At 36.9% G+C, this 19,692-nt stretch overlaps 1 protein-coding gene across 4 annotated transcripts in view; it reads left to right on the plus strand.

Annotated features, from left to right (window-relative positions):
- The window catches only part of KIAA0825 (KIAA0825 ortholog), a 249,099-nt gene that overhangs the window by 55,950 nt on the left and 173,457 nt on the right, over nucleotides 1–19,692 (plus strand). For all 4 annotated transcript variants that reach the window (XM_074812971.1, XM_074812970.1, XM_074812969.1 and 1 more), the window contains one exon: nucleotides 17,497–17,667. In XM_074812971.1, the coding sequence (XP_074669072.1) occupies nucleotides 17,497–17,667 (171 nt within the window). The remainder of the gene's footprint in view (nucleotides 1–17,496; nucleotides 17,668–19,692) is intronic.

Below are 19,692 nucleotides of genomic sequence, written 5' to 3' on the forward strand. Positions count from 1 at the left end.
ACAGTGTGTTCATCAAAATCAGTAGTTAATTATTTTTAGGAAAATATTATTGCAGAGTGAATGTAAACTGAAGTGATGCAGATTTGACCAAGTACATTTTTAGCTACAAAGTAATTAAATCACCTTCACTGATGTATTTTAATATTAATATTTCACACTTTTACCCCAGTATACCATCCTCTTACTTACATGTCCAGAAGGCTTCGTTTCTCTTTTCTTTCTTCAGAATATGACCAACTTCCATTCTATTCTAAAGATATATTCAAATGCAAACTGAGATTTAAATTATGATACTTTTAATTTATTATCTTTAAATATTCATGGGTTCCTAAGGAAGATATTGTGTTCATGGAACACCTAATGTGAATATGGCATATATCTAAAGTTGAATAGAAGGACTTAGTATTTAGAGGAGCTGCATTTGTGCAGCGGAGTTGAGGGCAAGAAGAGAAACAAGCTTTGGAGTAACTTGTTGAAATGAAGGTAACTTTTGAACATTAAATGAAAGTACTTGGTAAGGAAAATCTATTTTGAGGTCGTATTCCCACCAATTTGCTGTCCAGCTAACTTGAAATACAAGTTTTGGTTTTTGCACATTTGACTTAAATTTGATTTCTCCTCTACATTCATGTGCACATGGCTTTATTTCCCCTAGTTTATAATTTCCTCCCTTTGAAATAAAGAACCTTAGTTTCGGACTGCTTTTATCCTTCCATTTAATTTAAATTCAGTCAGTTTGTGATCTCTTGAGCCACGATTATTGCCTGCAACCAATCTTCTATGATCTTCATCTTATCTATCAAAAATATGCTTAAAATAGCATTGATACCTGCTGGTTTAGTGACTGCGTGATGAAAAAAACAGTTATTCATGTCTGGGAATAATTAGGACTCAATAACTTTAGTATAATTTATTCTCCCATTTATACCTGGAAATTAAAGAATTCCAGGCTTGGTTTCATGTAATTAATATTTATGTCTTTGCACCTTTTTTTAAGCTTTCTGTCCAGATTGCAATGTGTAGCAGATAATTTGCAATATTTATGTTGTAGTTACAATTGCTCTTCCATTATGTTTTTTTATCTGTAGTCCATTGTTGAAATCTGGCTTTTTAGAAGTATTGGGAAGAAGGGAGAAAGTGTCTCAGTCACTTGTCTTACTACTAGAAAGCCCTGGAAAGTCCTGTTACGTCTTTCTGAAGTGCTGGTAAGGCACGTTAGTGTAAAGTAGCCCATATGGATTACAGATTATAATATCCAGTATCACTTCCTGCCTCAGCAGTTCATTATATTGCCCAGATCCTTGCATTAATACAAGCAAGTTTTCAGTTAGATCGATAATGTGTTGCTAAGGGCCAAATGTTTTAGAAATATAAAATTTTAAAACTTAATTATGGATGTTTATTGAAAGTTTGTTTTTTCATTAATGTAAGCTTTGAAATACTTCAAGACCTACATGTCTGTTGTAATGACTTTCAGACATTATAAAGACACAAATAAAGGAATGAGAACAGAAACTTGAACTTCACCCTCCTTGCTTCCTTACACGTCCTTCTTCTCTTTTTTCTTACTCCGGCAGGCCCAGAATAACCTGCTCTTCCCTTCTGATGGACGTGCTGGTTTTGTTTCTGTTCCTGCACGACAGCACTAGCTGATGTGCTTCCATTATATTTCTTCCTGCTTGGCATCTCCTTCTCTCTTCTATTTCTGCTCGCTCTGTCTCTCTGCAGAGCGCCTGGTAACAGCGTTTATAAGAACAGGGCTTTAGGGGCCTGTGAAAGACAAGGAATAGAGCAGTTGTTGGAAAGAGTGGTACCTGTATGCAAATGGGCTTTGCAGCAAATGGCTGCTTTGAGCTGCTCTGCACATGGTTATGCACAGCACAATCTTCTTCATATCTGACACGGGTGGAACCAAAAATCCTACAGTTTCCGTCCGTGAAAGATGAGGAAGTAACATGTATCGGGTAAAACTATAGCAGTTCTCTCGTATGCATATATAACCTGCACAGAAATCATGAGGACATCAGCGAAAATGACGTGGGTGCTACATATGGGTTGAGTAAAAATGCAGATGTCATTAGATTTTTTTACTTTATAAATACCAGAGATTCCTAATTTTGTATTATGAGCCAATCAATATGGAGATTTTCTATAGGTTTAATTGTCACCTATTTAAAATAGCAGAGCAAACAGTCTTGGTGGGAATTTATAATAGGAGGTTAAAACTGAAAACCAGTGGACATACAGATATGATGCAGATTTCTGCAGTTGTCTTTGTTCCTTTGGAAGCCTATAAAATTTTGACAGCCAAAACAAGATCCTATTACTCAGGGGAAACAAAATAAATGTCTTTGCGTTTAATATAGGAAATAATGTGTTTCATAGCCTCTTTGTCACATATTATTTATTTCTTATCCTTGCAAGTATTGTATTTGATTTCTACTGCACAATTATATTAAATGGAAATATGAGTAGTACTGAGGAGAAAATAAAACCATCTGTTCGAACATACAGAGTTGAAGTTTTAATAAAAAAGAGGAACTCTTTTAAAGGCCATATGAACATAATACCCTAGGACCACAAATGTGTTTCTAGTGGGAGAATGACATTTTCGTAAAGATTACAAAAGCATTAAGCTTGTTACTTTTTAAGCTTATAGTAGGGGGTAAGATAACGGTATCTAAGTTACTGAAATGTCAATTGAACTGACAGAATTTCAAAGCTGGTAGCATGCCCGAACACCTTCCTTCTTTTTAGAGCAGTTGCTTGAAATTATTAAGACCATATATGAAGACGGGCAGTGAAATCTCATTATTGACTCTTTGTCATATTGAAAAGATCCCTATTCCAGAATTTTATTATCATGTTGTTTATTTAATAAGATATGTAAACACTAACTTTGCTTTTCAAATCATTTATATATTTTTAAACATTAAATTCTTGATGCTCTTTTGGGTTATATTTTTTTAGACTGCTGTGTCTTAATGAAGTTCTTCCACTTCATCTTTTCCAACAGGAACTCAAATCTGTTTTCTGAATTCTGTAGAGGTTGAAAGGGGCATAGTTCCTTTTTTTCACTTTAAAAATGTCCACAATTAGCAAACACCAACTAATTATCTTCCTTTTGCTCTCTGAGCACACCTGCATGTTATTCCTCAGCATGAAGAGAGCGTTTAACTCGCTATGCCCTCTAATTATTGCATTCTCCTCTCAAGTTTAAAAGATGAAAGTGATTTACTCTCCAGTCTGATACTTTGTGAGTGGTCAGAGGTCAATTTGAGATTTATGTACTGTAGTATTCTGTTTAATAATAAAAAGTGACAAAATCTGAGAGAGAATTACTAAGCTAGGGTCTCTTTGACTTCAGAGTATAGGCCTGTGTGAAGAAAAGTGTGTAGAACTATGGCAGATAAGAGAAGACTTCAAAAATGTCTTTTAAAGAGGTTTCTACAGTTTTGATTGAAAAGAAAGTTCTTACAGGAGTCTTTTGAATATATGCATCTACCATCATATAATCACAAGTTAATTAGATGGTCCTGACTGTGATTTTTGTCAAGACAGAGAACTTCTGTCACAAAATGTGTATTCAGAGAGCAAATTTAACTTTAAAAAGGCAGAATTATTTTAGTCACAATATTTTGTTTTGCAAAAAATTACATGTGTTTAAATTGGGGGTGTGTCACATCCGCAAGATGGATGTTACATGCTAAATTAGACATGAGTCTCCCATTCACTGTGCTGTAGGCTTAGAGATTTTCAGAAGCCCTCCATCTTCAATGAAGGGGCTGCTGTATCTACTGTTTTTGAAAAAATAAAGCTTTCAGTCATTTTGTAACACCTTTCACTACATTTGCCAGATATAGCAAGGTGGTGAAGATACTCCTGTCTGTCTGACCTAGAGAGAATGATGGTGGTTATAACCCAGTCCAACTTAGTTAGAAATTTAGCAGCTAGTGCTCTGGAGATTTTTAGTACCCCTGAACGTTGTGGACTGTCTGGAATTAGATCAGTTACTTTTCTCAGACTTTCAAGAAGAGCTTCGTTTTCCTCAGTAGCTTCATGTAATGATCAGCCTCTGGCTAAGATCCAAATCTTTGTATTTAGGTACAAGGGACAGTGCACTGATTTGCTGTTCATGTGCTAGGAAAGTCCAGCACATACAGTTACATTGCTGTAACACAGCAATTACGTGTTCTGTAACAGAGTACTATCAGCTCATCTATACAGTGGTGTTTTAAGAGCGTAGTCTCATCTCAGTGAGTAGGAACCTATATGTGGACATCTATGCTGATGTATGATTAATCCTTCATTTGTATTCTAGCCTTTCTACAAAATATTTGTTAAAACGTTATGAATTTCCAAACTTATTTCTCTAGAAGTTCTGAAATGATAGTGTCTGCCTTTTTTTTTCTGTATGCCTAGGCTTCTGGTTTTTATATTCCTTGTAAAAGTAATCATGAGAACTTTGTGGTGACTTTGCCTAACTAGGGTTTTGAAATATAAAGAGATACGAAGCAGAACTATGAGTATTGACTCCAGCTTTGTAAGTAATTTTTTGAGTGTTTTCTCTTATTAGAACAAAAGCTGTCACTGTTATATCTTGGAAATTCCAAGGAGTAAGAGAAGCAAAAGTGACAGAGGCACTTTAATCTATTATTTAGGGAAATACATAATATCATGCGTAGACTGCACAAAGGAATGATGAACACTTGATAGAAATTCCTGATTGGTTGAAAGTTCCTAACAATCTAATTTTAATAGAGTGGGTCTGGTGTAATGAACCAATCTGTGAGACACCCAACCATTCCACTGTGAATGTAAATGCAGAGGGTAGAAATGAAGCTAGCAGACATTTTTGTATTTGCAGACATTAAAGAAATTGAAATCAGATTAAAATAAATATGTTAATTACCATGTTTTCAAATATAAATTACAATTTTATTTTATCAGCCAAGTGTTTTAAAATGGTCTCCAGGGAAATATATGTAAGTCCTATCAAAGTTAGAATTCATGAGAAAGTTTGACAGACCTGGCAGTACTTAATTTCTTTTTTAGAAAAGACTGAAGAAGATCAACTTCTTAGAGTTTTTCAAGGACTCCTCTGTTTCAGAATAGGTGCTATCTCCAGTTTGCTACAGGCTTCCTCAGTTTTTATGCTTTCTTCAAACACTCTGGTGTTTTCTGTGCATGTGTGTGAAGACTTCAGGGAATGCGATGACTCCCTCAGCCCACAGTGTAGGCCAGAAAATTCAAAAAACGTGTGTGGAACCAGTGTCTGTCATTGGTAAGGCCGGAATATGGTTTCAGTTCTACTGAGAAATACTACAAAGAGTAGCATTTTGTCACAGGATAATTCTTGCTGTTTTCTAAAGAGGACTGTTTGCTTATAGTCACTACTTCAGAGAAATTGTCAATTATAGAATAGCACCTAAAAAAAAAATCCCATAAATGCTATAAACAACTGCAGATATATTCTATCTACAAGTTTTACGACCATTTTAATTAAAGGGAAGTTTCAAGAATGTCTGCTATTTCATTGTTATGATAATTATCAGAAAATTATTGGATACCAGCTGCTAAGTTCCTTAAATGGACTCATCATTAATTAGTTTTAATTCAGAGACTAATTAATTTGTTTACATTTTAATTCTTTAAAACGTCATTGTCTACCAGCAATTGCAGTGTATAATCAGAATGTCTTTGTAATTTATTAGAGAATACATTTTTTTTTTTTTTAAATTAAGGAGCAGGTTGAGTCTCTGGTTTCAGAGCAAGCTGAGATAGGTATCTGGTATAAAGTAGTTTTATTAAAGATGATTACAGGGCACCTCATCCTCAGAGCGCTTGGGGAAGTCTCTGTAATTTTTTTAACAGAGTTGTAAAGTAGCTGTATGCTGTCAAGGAGTCAGATTGGTGAGATGATCTCCTCAGGATTACTACATAAATTTGGTGTCAGAGCCTGATCAGATGTTCTTGCTCTCCAGCCTGTGTTTCCAGCACTGGTCTATCCTTTCATCAGTTGGTCGGTGAATATGATTTCAAGTAAAGATTTAATTTTGACAGACATAGACACTCAGTGTCAACAAGGAACTTAAGCATTTGGTAGCGAACATCCAGCAACCTGATATGGAATCAACCTTCATGATGAGGTGAAAACTGATCTCATTTAATTGTGAAGACATTATGGAGCAGATTTGATTAAAATTTCATGTATAGTGAAACTGTTTCAAAAGATTAGTGTAGGCTTCACTGAGGTTGTTTAATAGCTGGCAGTGACATATCTCTTTCTATGACAGACATGCTCTCTTGATTAAATATATGCAAATTTATACATGCTTACCATGTTTATACATAAGTTGAGATCCCTTACTTCACTGCATTTTTTTGACACGTGCACAGTATGGATGTATAGTATAAGCACTTACAAAAGTCACAAGTTAATGGTGATGTCTAATAAGAAAATGTTTGCTATCTTTAGATCCGTGACCATTTTTTTTTAAAAAGGGACAAAAATAAGCCAACGTGTAGTCTGTTTGCGTAAGCTGCTTTATCAGATTCTCCTGGCATTCCTGGGTTTCACTGGAACTAACAGGGAGCTGCAAAGCAAGACAGGTGTTTAAAAAACCCTAAACACTCGGGTAACAGTTTGCATCCATGTGGTTTCCTTTGCTGCATTGATAGTTCTTTATGGGTCTGTCACTTTCAATCAGCGGAGAGCACGTGTGATCAGTATATCTGATAAACTTGTCAATGCCTTTTTAAAGCAGGATTCCCCAACCTATTCTATTCAACTCTCCTCCCCCCTTCCCTTTTTCATCATTTCAAGTAAAATCTTGATAAGACAGAGATATGTCACAGGCAGCTGTGTATAGCTAGCTCAGGCTACAACTAATTTGTGCAGGAAAAAATTAAATCAGGAGGTAAATTATTTCATGATTGCTCATTCCCAACAGAGTTGGGCATCATTCTGAAGAAAATATCAAATAATTGGTTTCAGGCCATGTCAGACACATGCAATTCCCTTCACTAATGGCTACGTGAGGTAGCACTAGGCCTCAGGGGTCACCAAAGAACTGAAAATAGCTTAGTGCCAGGCACAGCAATAGAGAGACAGAGCACATAGGAAATGAAGTGGCAATAAGTGCAATCTATAGGGGGAATGTGCTTCACTTGGAGTTTAATATATTGGCTTAGAATCTGGCAGTAAGCCACACAACAATTGTTTACCTTTTTGTCAGCATCTGCATCTGTTCTGTTTTGTAAACGGCACTTAACTTTCAGTCAGTAAATGCTGGAATCAATAACAACTGTTAAGGGATTTCCTTTCTTTTTTTCATATTCCATAACAAATGCACGCTACAAACAATGTTTGCCTTAGATTAACAAGGAACAGACATTAACAGGGTCAAAGGGATTTGGTTAGGAACATTTTATAGCTTCTTGGGTTTGCAGTAATTGTATCTGTGTGATTTGAATGTATCTTGTAACCTATCCAAATTAAACTGTTAAAAAAATGCTAGCATGCAGTAATGAAGATGATTTTTTATAATTATCTTAAGTACTGTGTATAGAAAACTGCTGGCACTGTTTGCAATAATTTAGTTCTGTAATATTGTGTATTACATCTGCTATGCAGAAATATTAAGTTGCCTCTTACAGTATGAGGAAATTAGTGATTATATCCAGCAATACTAATTATTTAAACCTAGCAGTTACATTAAAAAACATACACCAACATGCAGTTTGAGAAAACCGTGAGCAGATGTCCGTAAAAATTGAATATATCATTACTAAATGCAAGTGAAAGAATAATACAGTTTATATACAAGCTCTGTTTAGGAGATAGTGTGCAGATGAATGCTGTCATAAATGCAAGATTGTTATAATAGTTATAGCATCACTTAAAAGTTAATATCGCTGAGAGCTGAGGAACACATTATTGTTAATGGAATTTATGTATGTAACTCCCTGTGCACTGCTTTGAAAATTTACCCCTCGAAATATCCCTAAACACAGTGACTATCAGCAGCTGAGTTTCTGTTGCTTTATTAGTCTATTTCTTTTCAGATTTTAACAAAATGTTGGTTTCATTTATGAAGAGGCTTTATTATTTGTACACAGGTTGTAGTTAGGTTTTAAGTTTGGTATTACACTTTTTTGATTTTCTTCCTCACAGCTTTATTGGTTGAAGTCCCTGACATCGCTTTCCTGTGTCCCTTGTAGAACAATATTGTAGATCTATCTTATATGAAATTAAGCCTTATAAATGGGGGCAGGGGAATGATATTTAATGTATTGGGAAGGTATTTTATAGTAAAATTGATTAAAAGGGTTTTAAACCCTTGGTTCCTGCTGAGGGAGAAATCCCCACTGTAATCACTGAAGAAGACAGTCATCAGGTTGCTTTCCAAGGATTCCTCCGTGAGTCTCAGAAGCCGTTTAGCCATGTGGCTCTGTACGCTGAGTCGTACGGCTAATTAATCTGAGAGCAACGCTGTCATAGTGTAGCTATTCTTGAACATCCACAGCCAGCTCACCTATGATGCAGGGATTTCTGCACCACACTTTACTGTGTCACATCACTGGATGAGTTGAAATGATCAGAATTAGCCATTCAGTTTTTTGAAGCGTGAATGCCAACATTGTTTAAAACAGATAAGATGCCACGCTGATTAAAAAAAAAAAAAAAGAAAAGAAAAAACCACAAAAGTTACGTTAAAGTTATGGGATTCATTCATATGCATGTTTTCTTATGCCTTCTAAGATTTTAAATGCTTCCAGGCTATAACCAAGGAAATTGGAAACACTTTATTTAATAGTTTCAAGAGCTACAGCTTTGAGGAAAGTACCACTTTTGAAACTTGCCATAAAATCACAAGTTAGCAGGTGTACACAGGTCATTTAGATCTAGCACAGCCTTATTTCTCATGCTGCTCCATTTTTAGAGATGAGGGCAAATCTTTTCAAGTGGTAAGATAAAGGCAGATATCTTGCTACTGAGTTTAGGTATTTAGGAGAACCTCGGGTGTAATGATCAAATGGTTTATTGAATGTGTGTCTTTCACTCTATGTTGTTTGAAAAATGTTCTCATTAACTTATTAGCTGGCTTAGAATTCATATGGGCACTTTTCAGCTTTATCACTGGTGAAGTGAAATTCTTAATACCATCTTTTTTTATTCCTAAAAGTTCCCAAGTGCAGAATTTTTTGCAGAAAAGATCTTTATATACAAATATGTAAGAGAAGACTGAGATTCAGTGTTCAAGACATTGCAGCCACACTGAATTTAACCTTGACGTTTGGATGACACACTGATTTTTTGTTAGAGTTGATATTGAGTAGAATTAGCTCTACAATGTGTTTGATTTATCTTACTAGAAGATGAGTTATTAGTTTAACTGTTAGTATTGCAAAGTTGTCCCTGATCTCACTAGTAATCCCTGTGTGCCTCTTTTTACAGTATTGATACTATATGTTTCACTGGACTATATCTATATACATATATTTTTTAGTTGTTGATGTAGAAGAAAGCAGAACAGACTTCAAGAAGGGCAAGAAGGTGATAAAAAATGTAGAACAGCTTCCATATAAGGAGAAATAAACAAGTTACAATTCTGCAGTTTGAAAACAATATTAAGATGGTAGGATATGATGGATGTCTATAAAATGAAGGGAGGCATTATAAAAATAAACAGGTATTAGTAGTTGACTGATTCTTAAAACTAATTGCCATCAGGTGAAGCTAGAAGGTGAAATATTCAAGCAAATAAAATTATATATTTGTTAACCCAGGGTGTAGGTAGAGGAACTTCTTTCCACAAAATGTTATCGATGATAAAAGTTTAGGTGGGGTGAAAGTGTAACTGGAGAAATTGATGAAATAAAAACCCACTACAGATTATTAATGTATGCCACATCTGTCTGTGGGAGCTGCCCAGCTTCAAGCTGTCAAGAGCTGGGTAAGCTCTGAAGAAAAAAATTGCACATGGTTTTCTCGTTATATTTTTATTTAGTCTTCCTCTTTTGGTCACTGTCCAAGCCCAGGATACTGAGGTAAAAGACTCTGTAGCTGAACCCAGTGCAGCTACCCTTACAGTACTATGCTCTTATGTTTGTGACACATAGAGACTTTAATTTCCTAGCCACCCCTATTTGAGGTGCTTGTAATTTTTCAAATTAGATATATTTTGCACTAACATTTCTTATAATCAGTCTAAATGAAAACCGTTTTTTATTACTCTCTATTCTCAGAATATTATATTAAAAATTTCAGTAAAATTACCATTTACTTCTTTGTAGTGTTGTGTTCCAAGAAAAGTGTTGTCATGCATTTTTATTGTTTGTTGGTGGAAGGAGTGGTTTGCCAGCTAGTTAGGTTAAAATTGTTTTCAGTCTAGCATTTCAAGCCTAAGATACGAGTATAAAAATAATTTAAGGCAGCATGCTTCTCTGCAGTTTGGAAGTTCTGAAGCCTTAGAATGCTATGAAAAGTCTAAATGGTCATCTGAATTTGTGTGTGTAACTTCATCTGCACAAAACAAATTCCATTTTTGCTGTTTTCTAGTCAATACTTTTCGCAAGTGTATCACTAAATTATGATGAGAGTGCTTGCGTTTGTAGGGTGTGTTTGCACTATGTGCTCATCTCGAATTATCAGTATCTGAATCTAAATATTTACTGTTAGCTAAATGTCACCATTTATACAATGAAACAGCAAAAACCTATATATGTTACTGATTCTTGACTGTTTCAGCAGAGGTTTGTTTCTGAATGTTCCCTATCCTCTTTCTATCTAGGTTCTTTCATAATCTTTTCTGTATAGCTCCTCCAATTGCAGGAGGATTTTCCAGTCTGAGGAAGGAGGGAGAAAAGCAAGAAATTGTGGGATGACCATTGCAAGAATTTCAGGTTTTGAGTGACTCAACAAGTTAGCATAGGGGAAGAGCATAACCTGGGTTACAGTGGATCTTCTGTTCTAAATTACGCAACAGCTGAGTAAACTCGTTTGGGTTTAGAACATTCGAAAATGCAACTGAAGAGTTTTTCCGTATGGATGGTAGAACTGTTTTGGCCTAAATTTACATAAGAACCTGGATTAACTGTATGTTGAAGAGTGTAAGACCCATGGATTTTATGTTAAGATGTTAACGCACTTTTGTGAGAATTTTGAGAACTAAATTAGTATTTAGGTAGCATAATAGGCAAGGATGGAACAGAAGCTTAGATTGTTTTGAAAGGCTGTATAAAAAAAAGTAGATAAATCTTGATGTGTGCTTTATTATTGATGTATGTTTATCACAACACTATCTTAATTCGGAGGATGTGGGACTTGGAGCGTTCCACTTGTTTTGGGTAGTTTTACATTTTTTACTACCGGGCCTTCCCCTCTCCCTAATGAACTACTTTTATTACCTGTGTTTTTGGCATTGATGCCTTCTCTCAGGGCCTCTTCGTATATAAGTAGTATTTGCAATGGCCATATTTCATCCTTAGACTTGCCAGCATTTGAGCCTTTCCTGCTGCTTTGGAAAGGACTGTACGTTTGCTGCTTTTTGGTGTCGTGAGGCTTGGATGAGATCTGAACCGGAACTTCAGTTCTGGTAGGGTCCGTCTCCAACCCCTAGTTTAGCAGGATGGTTGATCAGCTAGGTCAGAGTCTTCATTCCTACCTCCTGAAGACTAATAGTATTCTTCTCTCCAGATGCAACCAGCCAAATGGTCTCTGGTAAGATGGACTGCTTCATTCTTCGATAAGTGTGTCGTGTCCTTCAGGTCTTAGGAAAATTTCTTCAGCTTCCATCCATTCTGCTGAAGTGAAAGGCCAAACTTGCAGATCAGTGCTCCCAGTTTCTCTGATGCTGTATGACTGCATCAGCGGCCTTGGTGCCAGCATAGACTGGCAAACCTTGCCCAGTTTGATAGACATTCAATATTAGTTTTACTTGGGGCTTCTTCTATAAGCAAATCTCTCTAAGAGTCACCTTGTCTGGGATGGCAGACTCCTGCTGCCTGACATTTGATGGTTGAGGTGTTAAATCAGCATGCCAGAGGAAATGAAGTATTCTTTAAGCCCCCCTTTGCCTTTATGTGATAGCAAGTCAAGAGTACAGATTTTCTAAGGGTAGGGATGTTAAGAGGATGAAAGTTTTAAGCTTATTCCTTTGATTCCTTCCAGTTTTGTGTAGTGAACCATCAAGATTTATTTACTTGCTACAAATAAATGCATTGCAGGTTCAAATTAATTCAAGTCAATTTTTTTGTCTTTTCCACCTCATCTCCTCCTAACTCCCAGAAAGAACCACAGTCTAGATAGCACAAGCCTAAAGTACTTTCTCTTCTTTCCTCTTAGCAAAATAATTATGCTGTCCTTGGTGAAGCAGAAAGACAGTTTTCCAGAATTACCTGTTCTTCTGTGGTTTTAGTCTGAAAACTGAAGCTCCTTAAGGACTGTGCAGCAAAGCCCTGAGTGCACTAATGGGCCTCCTCTGGGACCTCCACCACAGCTGAGGCCTGGGTCCTCAGTTCCTGCCTGAGCTGCATCACAAGTGTCCTGATGCCCATCTCCACCTGAGCATGTCCGTGACTGGCCGTGGATCCCATTGAGTCAGACTTCCTGGCTTAAGTTTGAACCATCCTTATCACCATGGTCCTACCTAATGATCACTGAACAGTGTCTGACTCTTGGTTACCCTCACCAGACCTGATCCCTACTCTAATTAACTTCCTGGCTCGGCCTCAGATTTACATCATCAACATGAACTTGGCTGATGAGCTGGATTCTTGGCTGAAACCTGACTATCATCTCTGGGTCTGCCATGCGTGCCTTGCTTAGGGACTGTGGAACGGGGCCCTGGCTGGCAAGGAACGTGTCCTGATGGCCTTATCATCATGCTCTACTCTCTGTCCCTCAGGGAGCAGCCAGCCTTTGGTGGTCCCTGACACTGTGCTTGGCTGGGATCTTTTTTGTTGTGCCTAAAGGTAGCTCATCATACTGGCTTAAGATTTGTCTGCTGGCAGATCAGCCTCCAGAGCAGTTCAGGAGTCATCTGTATACTCAGTGACTTTGTACAGCGGCATTTTTGCGATTCTTGTTCTGCACAGAAGGAAGCCTGAAGCTATGTTCTGGAGCTCAGAACCTTTTCTTACTCCTCTGTGTTTGTTTAGGTCCAGACCTCACCTCTGTTTAGAGCAATATTTGCAAAATCAGCTGATTAGCACATTGACAATGGCTGTATAATCCACTTTGCCTCTCTGTAGCCACTGTATCAGCCTTTCTGTCCCATTTCAGAAATTATTCTCACTACGTGGTTGTTTAACAGGAAGTCGACATGTCCTTTTGTTAGGAGACACTACAGAGGTCTGGTTGATGTATCCCTGTAGCTAAAGATTCTGCTGCAGCTATCTCATTTTACAAGGACTACAGGAATTAAACTCAAGCTTGCAGAAAAATGCAAGTTCAGAGGAATGATAGTAGCAGACTGCAGGCGGTTCAGGAAGGAAGTTGGTTTGCATCGTGTAACTTGCTGTGTGCTTCCTTCTGTTCTGCGATTAGACTGGAATGCCATGGCTGACTGATTTGTGGTTGGCTGAGATCAGCTTCATGTGCTTCCAGACACCCTGTGTGTGGTCCTCTGTGGATTGGGTAGGGTGACATCAACAGCTTTAGACCATTTTCATCGCAGAGGAGTGTCTCTCTTGCCATATGATGTCACCTGGGTAAATGAGTTATGTTAGTTCTCTGACCTGACGTCGTAAATCATGATCCATTCAGTAATTCCACTCCATTCAGAGTAATTATACACTGCTCAGTGAGGAGGGGTGATTTTCCTTCAGACAGGTTCATGACACTGCGATTTGGTTGAACGTGTGTTGCAGTGAATCCTCATGTCTGTTTCACATCTGTATGGAGGTCTGTACTCTTCATGACAATCTTCTACAAGATTTACAAACCTGTTTCCACATTTTCTGTATGTCATCGCATTGGCTGCTTAACTGTTTGCTGTTACACGGTTCTTTTCCAATGTTTCTGTCCTGTGGTTGTCCAGTCACATCAGTGTCTGAGGAGAAATGCCTTTTCATTCCCCTCTGCTAAAAAATGTCCCATGATGTGCTCATTCAAGCAGCCTGGTCAGTACTCTTCAAAGTTGAATGCTGCCATCAGTATTTTGAAACCTAACAGTCTGGGATGTATATCAGATCTTTCAGTCAAGCTTTGGGTACTCAGGTGTGTGCACACTACTTGGTCATCAGGCACTAAGTAAATGAATTGTCATTTCTGAGAGATAATAAAACTATGGGCATGGAAACGACCATATGTGAAAGGAAGATAACTTCTGGTGGTTTCCCCCATCCAGTTCTTCAGAACTACTGTGGAGGAACTAAGTGGAGTTGAGGTTCAAGCTAACTGCTTCCAAAAGTTGGACTGTCCAATAACATGTTTTTGTTATCCAAGCCCGCAAGAAATAGCACCAGTCTTACATAACAATTAGTCTGTGTCTGTGTTTCTGGTGTACTTAAGCTTCTGCAGCTGTAGAGAGTGCTCCCTTTAGTAAGACCCACGGTTTCTGCGTAGGTACAATGAGGTGGAGCAGTGCCTTGCAGCAGTAGTTCTGGACAGCTCAGGTGTGTAGTTCAAAGATTACTGCCCTGAATCAAGAGCCCCAAAACTGTTGGCTGTGGAGAATAGCACATAACCGTATGTGAGCTGTGCGGGTCAGCATTTGAGAGGCATTACTGGACCAGCGGTTGTCCTTTCAAATACCTATTGCATTGTTACCATCAGTTTTGGTTGATAGCCAGGTTCATGATACATCAGCATGATTTGTGACTTTACCTATTCATGGTGTTGTAACAAAAAGCTTGTGTAAATGGTGCATGCATCTTTGTCACATCCTGACCTTTGGTATACTTCCATGTCAAATGTAAGTCACGTTACATTTTCTTTATCACAACAAAGCCTAACAGAGGGCAAAAGAAAATTTAAGAACGGTTTGCCCACAGTATGTGGAGCTCTCTACAAGTACCATATAGGTATTTTGGTTTTGGTTGGTTGGTTTTCTCCTTCCAGAGAAGTCTTAAGGTCTGGGTTGTGTGATGCATCCCATCTTCAGCATTCTCTGCCTTACAGCTGTAGTGCAAGGTGATTGTTTAGCCTTCTTTCCCTGGTGTCAGCAATTCTAGGAGAATAATATTTATTACATGGTGGCCCCATCTTTCCTTTTTGTTTTCTGATGCCTTTATCTTGACCATCTTCTGGTCACAGAGGTTTGCACACCACTTTATGCTGATGTGGATCACTGTGTTCTCACTGCCCATAGATTTCTGATACGTTTCAAATCTGACTGATTGAAGGGGTTTCAACCTCATCATTCAGGCCTTCATGAGTGCACTTAAACCACTGTTCTCACCTCCTTCATTCTTGTCTGTGAGGGTTAGCTGCTTATCAGATGATGGCACATATATTTGTGCCTTTTTATGAAAGTCAGAATTTCCTCTGTGCTCTCCTCTGTTCTTCATTTTGTATCAAAGTTTTATGTCAGCCATGAAGTTAACTCAATATTCTTCACTACCTTCAAGCATCTAGAAGTTTGTCTATATTTCACAACTTAAAATCTGCAGGGCTTTTCTAGACGTCTGTAGAACATATGTAGTATTAAATAGTAAGCTTTTGCTCTGATTATGTAAGTGTTCATTTGCAATAATATGCTTTGTCATATATTAAAGTGTTCTCTCAACTTCCTAATGGCATGAAAAAGAGGGATCAGCTTCCAGCTTCCAGCTGAAATATGCTTTGAATGGTCAGTGAAAGTAAAAATTAAAGTTTTGACTTCTGAGTTTGGTAATATATTCTAAAATTAATATTACTGTGGTATACCTTGGTTTCTAGGTGCACTTCCTTTTGGTCTAATGAGGACAATACCACTTGGGGCAATCAAATAATTGGAAGGTTTCTTTGTTCCTCAAGAGAGGGGGCAGGAGCATCACAGGGTTTTCAAATTATAGGAGACAGAACTAACGTTCCATTGATTTTTATGGTGTGATTTGTGGTTCTTACATCTTGGATCTGTTATTTCTGGCTGTCTGCAGACTCGGGCAGTCATTTCACATCAGCTAAACTCAGTTTATATTATCTAGTTTTCAGATAAAGGAGAAAAATTCTCTGAATAACAGAATGGATTTTTTTTGAAGTTTAAGACTTCAAATTGGAAATCCAGTGGTACAGATATTATTTACTTGTTATTCAGAGAGGAAAGGCACTTAACAGGCAATTATGCATAAAGCTTTCTTTTGCCATTCTTAGAAATGCAAGGGACTAGCATGAATACATCTGTTTGGAACTTTGAGGAAATTCAGATGTGGATGCAGAACTCACAGTTCAATCTCTAATGCTGCAAAACTGGAATAGCAAATTAGGGAATTTGTATTCAGAGCTCAACTCTGCTACTTAGATCTATGTCTATTTAAAAGTGATTTGTGAATACCTAAAAAAAATATTTAGGAACTTTGAGGAAAAAGGGAGGTACTCAGTACTTCAAAATTGCAAAGGTAAGAGAGATTTGACACATAAAAGTACATTTCAATCAATTTCTATTTGTTTTCGTCTTTCAGAGCTTCCCTTTCAAACTACTCTGGCTCGCACTCTGACACTTTCTACATAAACTGTTCTGCTGATGTTACATCTGCAACAGAACTGCATAGGAACATGGTATCAACTCACCACAATTTGCATAGAAGTGCAAATTTGTTACATTTAAAGAAGTTATAAAATTAAAATACTTAAAACCATGTGGTTTGATAATACTGAATTGGAAACAGCTCGCAGTCTTTTATAGTCTGACTGTGCTCAAATCTGAGTTCCCTGGTTGATGTGACATGATTATATGTTATGATTACAAGCGTTAACCTTTCAAAATAAAATGTTCGGTTTCTTCTTTTAAATACCAAATGCTTATAGGTATAATACTTGCTGATATTTGTTCACTGACAGTCTCACTTGTTTTCAAACCCCACATATTTAAAGTTGTGGAGTGTTAGATTGATGTTTCTTTTCACTCAAATGTCATATTCATCAACTGTATTGTGCTAGCAGATTGTTAAACAGACAAGGTGACTTGCAGAGTGACAGTGTAGTGATGTGATGTCCCAAACCATTAAAATACAGTAATGACGTGTTTTTTTCCTTTTGTTCAATCAGTTTTTGCAACACAGTGGTTTTCCTGTAAAACACAGGTGAGAAGGTTTCTGAGTAGATCTGTTGCTTGGAAGAAATCCTAGATAATGAATAACAAAACCTGGAATTGAGTTGTAACTTCCCAGATAGTTAAGGAATGCCAAAGACTAAGGAAGAAGTAATGTAACAGTATTTTATAATGAGAAAAAGATACATTATGCTATGACAAAAATGAAATTGATATATTACACTTTCTTGCATAATCAGTTTTGCAATATCATTTTTTAAGCTATAGTAAAAGGTGGTTTGTGATTTCACTTGAACAGCCTCCCAACAACGCCACAAAAAAGGAAGGAACTTCTGCTTAACATTGTATCAACTCAAATGTCTTTCTCAACTTATCAAAATCTTTTTATTAATGGAAGAAAAAATTGAAGAGCTCTCCACAGAAATTCTGTTGGTGCCTTCGCTTACGGAGAAGAGCAAGAATGTTCAAGGTAATGAACGCTTTTCCTTATTTATTGATTCTACTTTGTGCAAAAGGATAATTTATATAATTTTGAAGATCAATTACCAAATTTGTGTCATCATGTTTTATCAATAAGAGTATTACCGTATCCACTGAAAGTCTTTTTGCAATATGCAGATTTACATTTGAGCACAATGGCTTGTGAAAAGAACTGATGGTTGCGTGTAAAGATGTGATGTGCTGTAGTTATTGATGGAGAATCATAATGAAAAAGTATCAAACACCGTAACATAATATCTCCTATTGAATTATCTATAAAATCCTGTGTTTCACAGAGGACAAAACAATACATGAAATCTGAACTCTTTGAAAGTGTGGCAGTTTCTGAACTTGTCCTTGGAATCTTCCTTTCAAGCAGTAAACTGCTTCACGATCAAGCCTCAAGTTTGCATTTGCTTAGATTCCAAGCTCACTCTCTTTTTCATCTAATTGCATTCGTGTCATATCAGGAGAACCTGAAGTCCTGAAAATTCAGGTGAATAACACCTTCCAAGTCACCATACGCTCATAAATGTTCTTCTGCTCTGCTACTTCTGCCAGTAGAGAGACTCCGGGTCACCAGAGAGCAAGTGGTTTCAAGAGCTTTGATTATATTGCAGGAAAAGATCAGACTAGAAATGAGGCCAGGCTGCTTAGGGAGAGGGGATAGGTGGAGTCAAATATTCGATATCTCTCTAGTCAAGCTGCAGGCTGAGAAGAAAGGTGTTTTGGGAATGTGGTCTCGGAGTATGAAATTGATAAAAAATAAAAAAAAGATTAAATAAGAAGAGTTCTGAGGCACACATTTTGTTGATGGATTCTTCATCTGAAATACTGACACTCTGAAATAAAGAAATACAGGTTAACCTGTGTATTTTTAGAACATACATCAAAGCTCAAATACAACTTACTTTCAAGTTCCATTTTTTCTATTGGTTTCAATGTACTTCTGCCTCCTTTAATCTCTCAGTTTTACTAATTGTCAAGAAATGTTGAGCTATTATACAGCATGTTTTACGTTTTATGGCCTTGATCCTACAAAGCAGTGTTAGAGTAAACTTCTCATAGGGGTAATGTGGAGGTTAGGATATACGTTCAGTAAGAGTAGTTTTAGGTGTTCTTTTGATTCGTATATCCTGTGATAAAATGTAAAAAACCTGAAAAACTTTTGAATGGGAAATTTCTTTGACATGTTTAACTAACTACACCCTTAAGACATGTGATCTCCAATAATTCAGAGCACTTAATGATTTCAACATTCATGAGAAATATTTTCCAGGAAGTGTATTTAGGACTTTATCCTGCAGGCATTTCTCCAAGCTTAATTACATTCAGAAGTGTTCCTCAACAGTGTGTTAAGCCTTCTTCTTTGAGGAATACTCTTTTAGAGTAATCATGTCTATAGCAAGTCATTTCTTAAACAGTACCTCTACTTACTCGAATCTGAATGGGAAATATTGCTAGATCTTGTTGTAGGAGGCAGTCTTCTGGGTAGAAGGCCTGTTCTAAAGAAAACATAAAGTTACTTTTCCTGTGAAATACAGGTGAAGATAAGTCTTTTACAGATGATGTTAGTGAAGCCATCAGACGTACCTTTGTTTTTAGTGTGGCTGTTCTGATCAGGTGGTTTTATTCACAAAACTTTGCTCAGTTATATCAGTTTCTGGATAATATGTGAAAAGAAGACATGGCCAGAGAAATTTTTTTTTTAAAAGTCTGACTAGAAGAAGGATTTATTGGTGTTATTTTCACTTCACGTTGTCAGAAATCTCAGTTGTAGTGATGAAGTGAAAGATGATTTGATATGGGAGAATGAGAGCTATGTTCCCAGTAGTTCCAGGTTCTGTTAAGTACCAAAAGGGATTTAAGATTTTTTCTGTTAATGTCCTATATTGGGCTGATAATCTTATTTTTTTCTACTGATGAATGCTCAGTTTTGATAAGACGGATTGATCAGAATTCTTGCTTTATTTTTATCAAAACACATTATAAGATGTGACTAGAAAATATAATG

This window comes from Strix aluco, chromosome Z (genome assembly GCF_031877795.1).
Source record: "Strix aluco isolate bStrAlu1 chromosome Z, bStrAlu1.hap1, whole genome shotgun sequence".
Taxonomy (NCBI): Eukaryota; Metazoa; Chordata; class Aves; order Strigiformes; family Strigidae; genus Strix; species Strix aluco.